This window comes from Channa argus, chromosome 2 (genome assembly GCF_033026475.1).
Source record: "Channa argus isolate prfri chromosome 2, Channa argus male v1.0, whole genome shotgun sequence".
NCBI lineage: Eukaryota > Metazoa > Chordata > Actinopteri > Anabantiformes > Channidae > Channa > Channa argus.
Genome location: NC_090198.1, coordinates 23,768,723 through 23,781,466, shown reverse-complemented (window position 1 = coordinate 23,781,466; position 12,744 = coordinate 23,768,723). Strand labels below are relative to the sequence as shown.

The 12,744-nt window shown below is 40.9% G+C and overlaps 1 protein-coding gene across 2 annotated transcripts in view; it reads right to left on the bottom strand.

The window, feature by feature from the left end:
* Positions 1-1,266: 1,266 nt before the first annotated feature.
* The window catches only part of myo1ea (myosin IEa), a 43,991-nt gene continuing 32,513 nt past the window's right edge, over positions 1,267-12,744 (bottom strand). Inside the window, exons 17-29 of one of the 2 annotated variants that reach the window (XM_067485635.1) lie at positions 12,624-12,730; positions 11,016-11,114; positions 10,762-10,906; positions 7,564-7,678; positions 7,317-7,486; positions 7,070-7,215; positions 5,895-6,041; positions 5,649-5,806; positions 5,214-5,303; positions 4,923-5,127; positions 4,187-4,222; positions 3,166-3,329; positions 1,267-3,079 (exon numbers count right to left, since the gene is read on the bottom strand). In XM_067485635.1, the coding sequence (XP_067341736.1) occupies positions 3,003-3,079; positions 3,166-3,329; positions 4,187-4,222; positions 4,923-5,127; positions 5,214-5,303; positions 5,649-5,806; positions 5,895-6,041; positions 7,070-7,215; positions 7,317-7,486; positions 7,564-7,678; positions 10,762-10,906; positions 11,016-11,114; positions 12,624-12,730 (1,659 nt within the window). In that variant the 3' untranslated portion in view covers positions 1,267-3,002. The remainder of the gene's footprint in view (positions 3,080-3,165; positions 3,330-4,186; positions 4,223-4,922; positions 5,128-5,213; positions 5,304-5,648; positions 5,807-5,894; positions 6,042-7,069; positions 7,216-7,316; positions 7,487-7,563; positions 7,679-10,761; positions 10,907-11,015; positions 11,115-12,623; positions 12,731-12,744) is intronic. The other variant, XM_067485642.1, reaches the window with a different exon arrangement.

Below are 12,744 nucleotides of genomic sequence, written 5' to 3'. Positions count from 1 at the left end.
AAAAAGTCACAAACAATCCAGATACGTTTATGATTCTAAAAATTAAAAATATCGTATGTTAGTTAGCATGTATTAGTTGGCACTCTGTGACTGGCTTTTTGCATTAGATCAGTGGTTTCCTGCTGGGTTTGCTTGTAAAATCCTGGAGTTAAGTTATTCAACAACTTATTAAGGGGAAAAGCATCATAGTTCATGTCTCCATCAACTGCAGTTACCTCCTGAATAAAATGAAGACCAACAGCTTTTCTAATCCCCATCAGCATTTTCATATCTACTCAAAATGCCAACCAATTGCAATTATTAAAGTATAATACAATGTAGTACCTATGTTGACCCTTCGTGTTTAATGAAGCTTGTTTTTCTAATGACCGTTTCTGTCTTTTAATGGTTAAAGCATCTACTCGAGAAGAGATTAGGCTTGTGCACAACTGTATATTACCAAAACAAAAAAAAAGCTGTAAGAGATGATCCTATTTAATAAACCAACTTAATGTTTTTAGGCATTACGTTGGTTCCAGTTATAGCTACAACAAAGCTGGATGCTCGGGAATCTATTTACATTAGCTTTGAAGACTTGCCAGTATTGAATACTTTAGCTGTGGAGCCAAATTGATTCAGTGGCTGATGACACAGACCAGATTAACTCATTTTACTCCAGATATAAATAAACTGGGTTCAACGGTTATGGCAAACTCATTGCATTCAAATAGAGTTACATGATAAATCTGGATACATTGTGTAATCTAAATCGATTAGCTTATGGTTGTAAGGTGCAAGTCCACATGAGCAAACTAAATAAAATTCAAAGTTTAAAGTGATTAAGTCCGGACAGGTGCAGTGCCGATCAAAGCCACAAGGTGGACATGAAGCACCAAAAATTTCACAGCAAGCGCTGGGTCAATCTACATCTTCCAGCTCAGGATAATGTTTGATTTCATAAAATCCACGATCCAAAGAGGCTGTGATGTGCCGAGATGTTCATGTCAGCTAAACTCGATCTAAAGTTACTGAAAGCAGCAGCTGATGGTCAACATACAGTTATTTACACATCCACGGTTGCAGTACAGCAGCAGTTGAAGAGGCAGGTCAAATCAGAAGTATGTGCTAAACTGCAGTACTCCTGCATAATAAATAGGCTAAAAATAAATTGTTGGACCAGAAACTCCACAAATAAAATGTCATAGTGATGAGGACGATTCCTGTTCTGAACCTAGAGACACTAAAGTTTTTACTCATAATTTACAGATTTTGAGACTGGGAATGGAGTTTATTTTTTACAATTTCATTTTATTTTTATTAACAGTTTTTAAAGACTGAATGTTCTTAAATTTCACAATTTTAGTCCCCCGAAAAAGCAGTAAATGCATAAATGATGGATATATAATTCATTACAGTGTGGACAAAGCTTGTGTATTTAAAAGGATAAAAACAGGCTCAACTTATTAGCACGAGCAGCTTTACTAAAGATTACGGTTAATTTAGTGGGTTCTGGCTAAAGTACCACTAATATCTAGATACTGAGTGTTGCTACTCTCACTATCTGGATATTAGTGGACTGAAGTCCTGATTGATGTAAGTATGAGATTGTTGATCATAAAATAAACCAACTAAAAATGTTAAATATACAATATTACATGCTTTATTGAATGACTCCTCTTTTTTATTGCCCCCAGATGTTTTCAGCAATCCAGGATCAAACTATATTTAATGATGCAGAAGATCGTTGACAGAAATCCCAGCAATGCTTAATGACCAGAGCATAACGCAGTTATTATGGTTTAAACAAATTACTAAGGAATGTGTGAGTAATGTAACAGGCAGTGCAAAAAATGTGCAGCAACAGTCGAGCAAAAGCAAAAGGAGTAGTAGCTTTGGAAAAATGGCAACAGAATCCTTTCACCTAAAACAACTTTTTGCACAAAATAAAAATCCAATCACCCTTGTTTGTAATAGCTGCTGTCTATCTTGGGCAAATACAGCAGCAAATGAAGCAGCCTTGTGAGTATAAAAGCAGACAAATAGATTACAAAAGATCCTTCAGAGGAAGTGTAAAAAAAATAAATTTAAATTCTAACCAACAACAGGCATAACCCTAAATATGAACACATATACAGAATCAGACCTAAATGCCTGCTTTTTATTATTTAATGTAAACAAATTACCCCCTCAGTAACTAGGCTTATTGCTAGCTTGGCAATCTGTCCTTCGTAGACTTCAATGGTTGTGGGATGAATGAGTGTCTGTGTCCAAGGTAGTACCTGTACCAATAAAGTGCTAATACACCACAGACAGCGTGCTCACGTTACAGTATCCATGGCCTCTACTCTGTGTCTGACATGTACTGGTGGGATAGAAACAGCAAAGAAAACAGAGACCAAGGTGGTTTTCCAGGTGATTCCCCACTTGGACGCACTGTGTTTCGATAAACAGTTTAAAATGATATTGCTTTGGTATTTAAAATCATTTACAATAATCACGGAGTCAGGGTTGATGGAACCTCCGTGGCTGGCAAGTAGTTACAGCTTTGCACCGAAATAAATATAAAACACAAGTCTCTGCAGTTTTGACATGGAGACAACGGCCTGTGCATCAGCAATCCAACCATCTAAAAACATGTTGAGAATAATAATCACAGCCTGGTCCCAGAGATTAAGCAAACTTCATTCCAGCGCTCAAAATTCTCAGCAAGATATAACTGACAGTGAGGAGAACACAGAAAGCTATAAATACAATAAATAGTTTTGTTCAGTACTCAAAGGAAAACAGGCCCCATGGTCAGAGTGTTTTTGTCTTTAAAGGAGAGCCTCATTTCAAGCCTGATGTTTTTGTTTTTTGGGGCTGCTGGTGTCGAGAGTTACATTTATTTACAAGGAAGTGGAGAAGAAAGTGTGAGCGTCAATCTCACAGTGTTTCTCTCTCTGACTGTAAGCTCTATCCTGTCCTCTCAGAGGCTCAGCAGAGACGCAGCAGACTCTCCTCCTCATGCTGGAAACCAACAGCTCCTAGATCTTGGTGACATAGTTGTTGGGGAAAAGTCCCTGCTTTCCACGGAGTCTTCCTGTCCACCAGCCAGACGCATCTGATTGGCAAACATGACTCAGTTAGTGTGCAGTTCCACACTGATTGTGCTGTGAGGAAAATGAAAAATATGCCTATAAAGCTCACCCTCTTTGATGATGTCAATAACGTCCTCAGCGTTAAAGCTGAGCTCATCTGTATCCTGAGCGTCGTAGGCGTACAAAGCTTTGCACTGGGGCACCTTGGGCTTGGGTGCAGGTTTGGGGCGTCCTCCTCCCGGTGGAGGCCTGCTGGCTGATGGTCTGTGGGCTCTGGGGTATCATAAGACAAAGAGAGAAACCAGACGACTGTCAGGACAACCTGCTCACAAGGACGGAGGGGGACTAAATGAAACATTCACCAGGCTGCAGCAGCTGTGAAGGTAATTCAGAAGTGTCCAGCAGAAGCTATTTTTAATGAGATATTACAGTATTATTCGGTACAGTACATCCCAAAATAGACGTGCATGCATTATCACCATCTTGTTAAACTGATGTGAGCACACTGAAGGGGAAACAATGTCCGAAGCAGAAGGCAGTAGTTTACTAATCAGCCACAAGATGGTGATCTACTACCTATAATATGTTTGCCTGCATAGACGAAACTGCTCTAAAACAATGCTATGAAGTCAAGAAGCATATGTGAGCAGAGGGTGTTGATCCACAGTCAGTGGTACCTTTAACACCTCCGTTTATGATTCTGTAAACTGGCAGCACCCTGTTATTACAGAAATTTACTTCACTAAGTGAGGATCAAATAATTCATAGTAAATGGCAAGTGGCAGCGAGCGAGAAGCAGAGTGTGAGGTAGTTAGTTTATACATAAGCAACATGAATTCTGAACTCAAATAGATATACATATGCCTTGCAGTGATGTCTGTGTGCTCAAAAGTAAAAGCATTCATCTTTAATAGTAAGTTCCATGAGTAACAAAAACTCTTTCATTACAGAAATGAAAGGTCATCATGGCACAGCAGAAAATGGAATACAACTACAGTTAGCTCCATTGCTAAGTCTGAACTTTGCCTTATTAAAAATTGTACATGAGAAGAAGTGTCAACATGTCCTGCTGCTGAAGGCTTTTCTAGTCCAGAACCACCACCCAAAACACTGCAAACACTCCAACTCACATTCCTCCATTTGAAGTTGTCCGTCTGTCTCCAATACTACAAAAGAATACATTTTTCAAATTATGGCAAATTACAGAAGCACATAAATGTGTATTAGTGTGTGTGTGTGTACGATCCCTGTTAACACGTTTGAAAAGCACAAAGTGAGACAAATGCATGAGCGTGGCCTGTTAAAGTCATATGGGAATCAAGATGAAACATAAATGATCCTGCAGTCTCAGATGTGAGTTAATACAGAATAATTATAAATGCCTCATTTGAATGGACTTTAAACTGGAACTAACTGATTCACAAAACCGCAAATGTTTGGTAATATTAGCTTTAAAATTAACTATCAGCATAGTCATCTGATAATTAAGTCACATGATCGTGTGTTTTCACTTTGGTATTAAAAAATGATTCGACCAACTGCTCATGCACCAGACAAACGAGGTGCTTCGCTACTATTACCGGTGATGACACATCACGGGTCAGTATTTTCAGTTTTTAGTGCCCAGCTACTTTATGTGCATCTTTTACTTTATTTGCTGGTGGTGAAACCACAATGATACATCAGCATTTATTAGTTCCGAATATTTTTTATTAAACCGTATCATATTTTTATAATACAACCATCAGGTGTTATTTTTGTTGTGGCTGAAGTGCATTGAGGCTAACTGGACCCACTCTTGCAGGACGGCACTGTGTGTTTTTTTTTTTTTTGTTTTCCTATAGTGTGTTTGTGCAGGTCTCTCACCCAGCAGCTCCTTGATCAGGGACCTTTAGACAATCCAAGTCTGGCTGTGGTCGGCTGCCATTTCGCTCCTTCACCTGGTTGATGTTGCTGGGCAGGAAGGGGCGTGTTGAGTTGTTAGAAGACAAATGTCTCTGTTTGTGATGCTGAGAGTTTCTCTGATTGGCTACATGGTTGCTGTTTTTCAGGCCACCGTTCTGGAAAGGAACTGCAGAAGACGACATAGGGAATGGTCATACTGTGTAATAGAGGGTCTTCAACCTGAGCGACCATTGTGTCATGTGAACGCTGTACCTGGCGGTCCGGGTGCAGCCCGTGATGGGATGTGCTGGTGGGTTCTGGACGTGTTAGGGCGACTCTGAGTGAAGCTCTGCCTGGTGGGGCCTGATAACGAGATTTTAGAGCAAGTGAGCGCAATGTATAAACATTCGTTACTAAGGAACTGGAGAGGGAAAGATGAAAAGTTCAGGGGTCAAACACAGTAACAAAAGGCAGACACAAACAGAAAGAGTGAAGGGTCCTTCACTTTTCAGGACTCATTTTAAGTTCTAGTACACAAAATATATTTTTTTCAAACACAGATGTTTTAAAATACAACTAATATTGGGCCTGATCATTTCCTTCATACAAAGTTTGCACTATGATCTCTGTGCTGAACCGTGTGTGTCTCAAAGTCATGAGTCCATTGGATCCCTCCTCATTGGCCAGCGGGCCTGCGTTAACACTCACGTGTATTCTTTGGAAGCCCGGGGCCGACGCTGATCTGAAGGGATTTGCTCGAAGGCTTCAGTACAGGCTTGTCTCCCTGACCCTGGACAAACATGACCTGCCGGGAGCCGCCCCCGCTCAGGAAGCCCCAGTTCTCTTTCTTCAACTTCATCTCCAGTCTGAGAACATAAACATAAACAATAAAGTTTGAGGAGGACGTGCGCTCTCACTGCTTTGTGAAGCTGTTGTTGCGGGTGGTTTACGTACGTGTTATTAAACTTGAGCGGCAGTTTCCTCTGAGTTTTCTCCTCAAATCTACGAGCCAGTAGGCTGATGAACTCGGTCTTAAAGATGCACTCAAGCAGGCTGTCGTACTCCTGCTCGTGGAGGATCATGAAGTCGTCCTGCATCGTGCTGAACATCATAAAGAAAGCACTTGGTAAGAAGCTTTGTATGACAACGTATGTAAAACAAATGTGATGTTGACACATTTGATTCGTTGATTTTGCTCTGCTTTCTGTCTGTCCTCCGTGAAAGCCAAGATGGAGAGTTAGTATCATCTTTCACATTTGCATAGAAACAGACAGAGCCTCACAAAGCAGCTCACATCTGATGGGGGAAGACAGCTTGTGCCCGTAACCCACAAAAAGATACTTTGTTCCTCCTCGTGAAGTGGAGCTTTTGTCTCAGATGAGCTTTTTACAACTTTTGCTTTTGCTCACTGCACCACCTGGTCCTTATTAAACCGACGGGCTTAAAAGCTGAAACAGCTCTGTGATTTCTACCTCTAAAATACAGCGTTCCCAACCAACAACAAAGCCCCCACGAGACTTACGCTTTCTTTTTTTTCTCTTTTCTTTCCACAACACTTCTGAGATGTCAAACTGCTTTCAGTCAACCCAGTTCACAAACACACACACACACACACACACACACACACACAAACAGAGGGGGAGAGACACACAGAAGTAGCTTTAATGTACTCCACATGTCTTCAGTGTCTCTCGTGTGACATTTAGAGAAACATGGGAACTTGTGTGATTGGAAATCCAGACTGGGGCCTTGAAGTAGACTCGGGACTTTCTGCAGTGCAGAGTTTACAGATTAAGTAGTGGCCCCACTCCACTGCATGCTGAGGAGCCACTGTGTTATTCAGCTCATACCCTGCTGTTGTTTTCGCATGATCATATAAATGAAATGAAGACAAAAGCTTTTCAGTCTTAGGAGACATAAGGCAGATATTTGTATCCCAGTGAGACAGCAGGGTGATGTGGAAATGCATGAAGAAGACAGGTTAAATTAACTGTGAATCCCACTTATTTATCTCTTTCTCTTTCCAAAACAGCCACAACCCTCAACATATAGTGTTTTATTTGCTGAAAAGCAGAAGGTGACGTAGCAGCAGGATCAGCCTGGACTGAAAGGCAGCGCCTGGTTCATACCTGAGAGACACCGCCAAGATCTTCTCCACGTCAATCTTCCTCTTCAGCACCTCGGTCACCTGTCCTTTCTCCGGTCCCTGTTTCACCTTTTCTCTTCCGATCAGGTACACAGATTTTGGGGTCAGGATCAAGTCTCTCTTAATCCCCTAAACACAGAGAAGAAAAAAAAAAAAAAAAAAACAGCTCCATAAATTCTCCATAAATTTGTTTAGCCAAAGAAACAGACTGCAGACTGAAGAAAACCAACCTTGAACCGACGGTCATATTTTGTGATTTTGTCTGCGAAGTCTATCTTTTCTCTCTTGCCCAGAAACTGTCGAAGTTCAGGCCTGTCATCCATACCCAGGTAGTCGCCAACAAAGTTTCGGTTGAGGCTGTGTCGCCGCCTGTCCTTCCGGTTCAACAGCAGGTCAGATGCTAAACAGGTGCAGATTGACAGAGTGAGACAAGGGGACAGGTAGAAAAATAAAGCCTCGAGATGCCACTTCACTCACCTTCTTCCCTCATCTGGACGTACTTCTTACGGGCCACATGTTTCCTCCAGGCTTTCTGGATGGTCCTGGCGTAGCCGTCAAACTTGCGTTCCCGTGTCTCTTCCAGCAGAAAGAGCTTTGAAGACAAATAGAGAGACGAAGCACATACAAACTGAATGTGCCTGTGTGCAACTGAATCCACAAAGTCAAATGTCTGTGGTCACTGATAATGTTTAGGTATTACTCCTCACTACTGTACATGTTGTTATCGGACACTGGAGCCTGCAGTTTAACTGAATTCTTGGCAGGAATCAAATAGTATCATATTTATATCATTGCAGTTATTAAAAAAATATGTAAGTCAGTTCAGTCATTTACTCCTGAAAATGGACTGCTTTTATAAAACACAGATAAAGCAAAGTATTGTAAATCAAGGGTTAAGCCAACACTTCTTTAAAATGTATTCTGAGGTTTTCTGAAGATATCTGAGGCTTTAATTAAACAAAAAGAGTCTTTTTACTCTGAAATCCCCTCTTTCTGTTGCTTTCCATCTCTGTAGCTTTGCCAGGAAACACAAGGACTGTAACTCTGGACGATATCCACATGATTTGATTAGCTCGATTTGAATTTATTCAGACTATGTTCCGACAGTACAACCTGGATGGATACAGGATTTGTTTCATAAAAAATATGTCACTGTGTACATCCTTCTCCTGCATCGTTTATACAGTAACATCATTTTAACACTAGCCATGCATCATGAGGTGTTTTTTTACTTCCTGTTTCAAGAACCAGTGCCAGTCCACAAACTGCTGTGTATGGAGGAATACAAATGTGGAATGGTTTGCCATCAGGTTTGACACATTTAAAAAGGGCTTAAAGAAACATACTAATACATTTTGGGGCACAGTGCAGTCTTAATCAATATTGGATTCTTTTACTGTATGTGCTATTTTAGTTGTGCAGCCATTATCTTGAGCGGTGTTAAATGCCCCCAAACTGCCCTAGCTGTGCAGCGTGGTGACCCCAAGCTTATGGAATAAGTTGAAAGAGAAAAAAGAAGTTGTTGAGATGTTGCTGTTATTTATGTTGAGTTATGTAGGTTTCATGTTGTGGTGGGATGTTTACTTGTGAGGACCCAGGGAAGAGTCACTACAAATTACAGTGGCTATTCATGTTTTACGACACTAAATCATGGTTGATTTAATAAATAAATATGTTGGGAAAGGATGTCTTACACGCCAGTTTGAACAGGAAGACTGATTATGGGTAGAGATTTGTGACAAACAAGATGTATCACACAGTTGCACAATGCCACAACTATAGCAAACACAGGAAAAATACGATTTGATTCTGCTGTAAAGTGATTTGCTGCATGGGAAGCTGACTCTGTGCCAAAAGATCACCCATCTTCGCGTGTCATTTCTCGTTGGCCTCTGGATATGCAATCACACTCACTGCCCTCTCCCTTGCAGACTAAACTTCCTGCCCACCGCTGTAACAGGCCTGGCATTGACGGGACAGAAACAAGCAAAGCCAAAACAGATCACTACAGATCAAACCACAAGAGCTGTGGGGAGAAAAATGCACTGAGTCACTGATTGAGAAAGTAACACCACAAAATCACTGAGGCTGTTCATCATAGAGTGGAAAATCCCAAAACAAACAGCAGATGGGGTTTTGGTTTAAAGCACTTACTGATAAAATCTGATCTCAGAGACAGAGCTCGAAATTAAGCTTCATGCCACACAGTATATTTATTCTGCAAACATCTGACCTACACTACCAACCAAAGCAGTAACAGTCACTATAGGAAGTGAAACTATCTGATTACTTTTCATTAGAGTTAGGATAAGTCCACACAGTTTACTGTAAATGTTCCTATTAAGTATTAACACAGTATAATGTAGTTGTCAGCATGTTATAAAAAGGCCATAAGTGGAGGCTTGTGTATTAACAGATACAACATGTGGCTGCTTAACATAACACCTAGGACAGACAATAATACAAAAAACTAAAAGACTTCAATTGTGACTCGATAATCAAAATTATTTTTGTTGCCGACCCACTAAGTAAAAGTGTCCTAATTATCGCAATGATTGTTACAAAAACTATATTCTCGTATGGAAGACAACTGTCTGTAGTCTTCTGCTGTAGCCCAGCACTCTGACAGGCAATGAGCCTCCAACTCATCCATCACCACTTTAAGAGAGAAACAACAACAGTCAAAACAATTTCGATTAGACTTAAATTTTTGTTAAAAAATGGCAGATAAGGACCATGTACGTAGAATGTAAACTACAGCACTTATTTACATATAAGCCATTTGACATTTGCTCATACTTTCAGTGTATGGATCCATGTGTGTTTGAATTGTGCGGTGTATAGCTCCTAGTCTGGGTATAACAGGTACTGCTGTGTCCTAAAATGTTTTTTTTTTTCCCAGTTCCCTGAAGGTTATGTAACCAGTGTCAAGAAAGCCCATGTGAGCTGGGCACTTAGGTGTATAACTCATAAATAAAACCATTCATTCATTTATTCATATTACATCCACTAGAAAAACACTCCGTCATACAACTAATTAACTGGTGTCAGTGTCTTATCAGACAGAGAGGCCTTTTTTTAGAAGCCTGGCAGCTCATTTCAGCAGTTCGCCCTGTGTGATATTTGCGTTTTTTAAGCACGCACACACAAACATGCACACACACACACACACACGTGCGTACATTAATAAAGGAGAGCCTGGGCTTCACACAAGTGCTGCTTTCTTTGCAATCATGAAAAAAGCAGTTGTGGTGGAAAAAGACAAGCCTTTACGATGTCTCTCTCCCCCCCCCCCAAACTCTGCAACCACAGTCTGTGCTTGTGTTTTAATTCCAGAGCAGTGTTGACTCAGTGCTGACGTGGTTCAAGGGTCGGGTTCAATCTCCTCCCTTACAACAAGAATCCAAGCAGGATCTGGGACACTAGTGTCCTTTTATGGTGTTTAGGCTAAAATTGGTGAGTCCAGTTATTTCACTGTTAGAAAAAGCACCTTTTTCTCCATCAGCAGCCTCTCTCACATATGACTTGAATTTTACATCTATAACAGAATAACATATGAATAAGTTGGCCTGCAAGTTTCTGCTTTCTGCTGTGAAACCCTATCCTGGAAAGCTTTCTCATACTGTAGATACAGAGGAAATGACAGTCAGCAGGTGAGGCAGATGACAAACATACCGACTCAGGGGCTTTGATGAAAATCTTGGTGCGACCAAGCTGGAACTGATCCTGGTCCATGTTGACAGAGCGCAAGAGATGAAGGACACCTTGTTTCTCATCACCTCGCCACGTTGGCCACGACTCTTTGGTCAGGATGGCATACCTGAGGACCAGAACATTTAGCAGAGGTCAAGGATTTTATGTAAGCAGAGGGTTTGGATGGTAATTGCATAGCGGTGTCCTCATTGTGAGTCTGAGGTGTGTTACTGTACCTGTTGAGAAACTTCCTGAAGATTCTGCGGTAGGCGTAGCCAGCACGCCTCACCCTGATGTTTTCCTTCAAACCCAGATATTCCACCTGGTGCTTTACTCTAGAAAACATGAGACAGAAGATGAAGGACTAACATAGCACAAGCAAAAGACCTAAAGAAGATGGAAACATAACATTCTGTTTAAGAAGAAACCTGCAACATGAACTTTTATTTATAACCACAATGAGACATCAGCTGTCGACTTTAACTCAATTGCCTTGTACCAGATCGACGTCCCATGAAGCTCCCACTCCTCTAGCGGAAGGAATAATCACAGCTCACTGTGGGCAAAACAGCCTCGAACAAAAAGCTTCAGCACTACTTAGTACACTCAGACTTCCTGTGAAAACAGCGATTCCGGTGCTAATTAATGAGCCACCCTGTGCTCGGCTCACAACAGGAAGGTCATAAGCTCTGAACAATACAACTGCGTTTTACATGTGAACATGCAGTTCCAGGAGCAGAGGAGAAAGAGCGGGAAACTGAAACAAAGGGATAAAGAGGGGAAAATGTCGGAAACACGTCTCACATGACTTAAGTCTTTAGATGGATGGAAAAAACCCAAACAAGGGCAAAGATTGGGCCAGAATGGGAGGAGGGGGAACAAATCAGAACAATAATTCAGTCTTAAGCTTGTGTGTGAGAACGGTTAGAGACCTGGGGCTGTTTTGCAAACTGCCAAAAGTGCAATTAAATAAAAGTGTTATTGTACAAATTATAATTAGTTATGATGAATGCATACAGAATATACATTAGATGAGACATTCTATAGCTGTCATATTTATCAGGGGTGCAAAATCTTCCTTATTAATATAGGTTTTCTCTGTTCTAATTCCTGCACCACCAGCAGAATTTTTTTCCTATACCAGTTTGATTTTTGGACCACAAAACAATGTGGAAAAAAAAATCAACAAAACAGCGTGAGAGGAATCCTGCAATAGCAGACATGGAGCTGCAGACCGACCACAGAGAATGACTGTGTGGCTAGCGAAGCATAGGTAGCCACCTGGAACATGGAGGTAATCTAATGGACTCAAAAATCCTGACCTTGCATCTAGTACTGAGTCCCAGCATCACTTACAGTGGGGAAGTTTCCCATTTACAAAGAAATCAAGTCTATAATTTTTATCGTAGGTTTATTCTAAGGGATACAAACAGAATGTCAACCAAAAATCCCCCTTAAAAAAAAACATGATACAAATGCAAATCAGTGTGTATCATGTGCTTTTTTGGCATTTTTGGTTGATATTCTGTCTGTATCCTTTAGAATAAACCTACAATAAAAATTATAGACTCTTCATTTCTTTGTAAGTGGGCAAACTTACAAAATCAGCTGGGGATTCAATAACTCTAATTCTTTCCCCATCCTAGGGGTGGGGAACCCAAGCTCTTTGTGGGCCACAGCCCTTCTTGTTTTCAAACTATAGACAAGCAACCACTGTTGTAACTTAAAGATGTATTTACATCTAAGGTGAATGTGACAATACAGCCCATGGATAGTTGGAATATTTCATGTATCAAACATGACTGTGTGAGGACGACAGTGTACACAGTGAATCAGACACTTACCGGCTCTCTTCCCAGTCCCTGGGCTTCTTAGTTTCATTAGGTTTGATGCAACGGATGTAATGTGGAGTACATTTCATCAGTGTGCTCACCAAATCATTGGCTTGTTTCTAAAGGGTGGAAT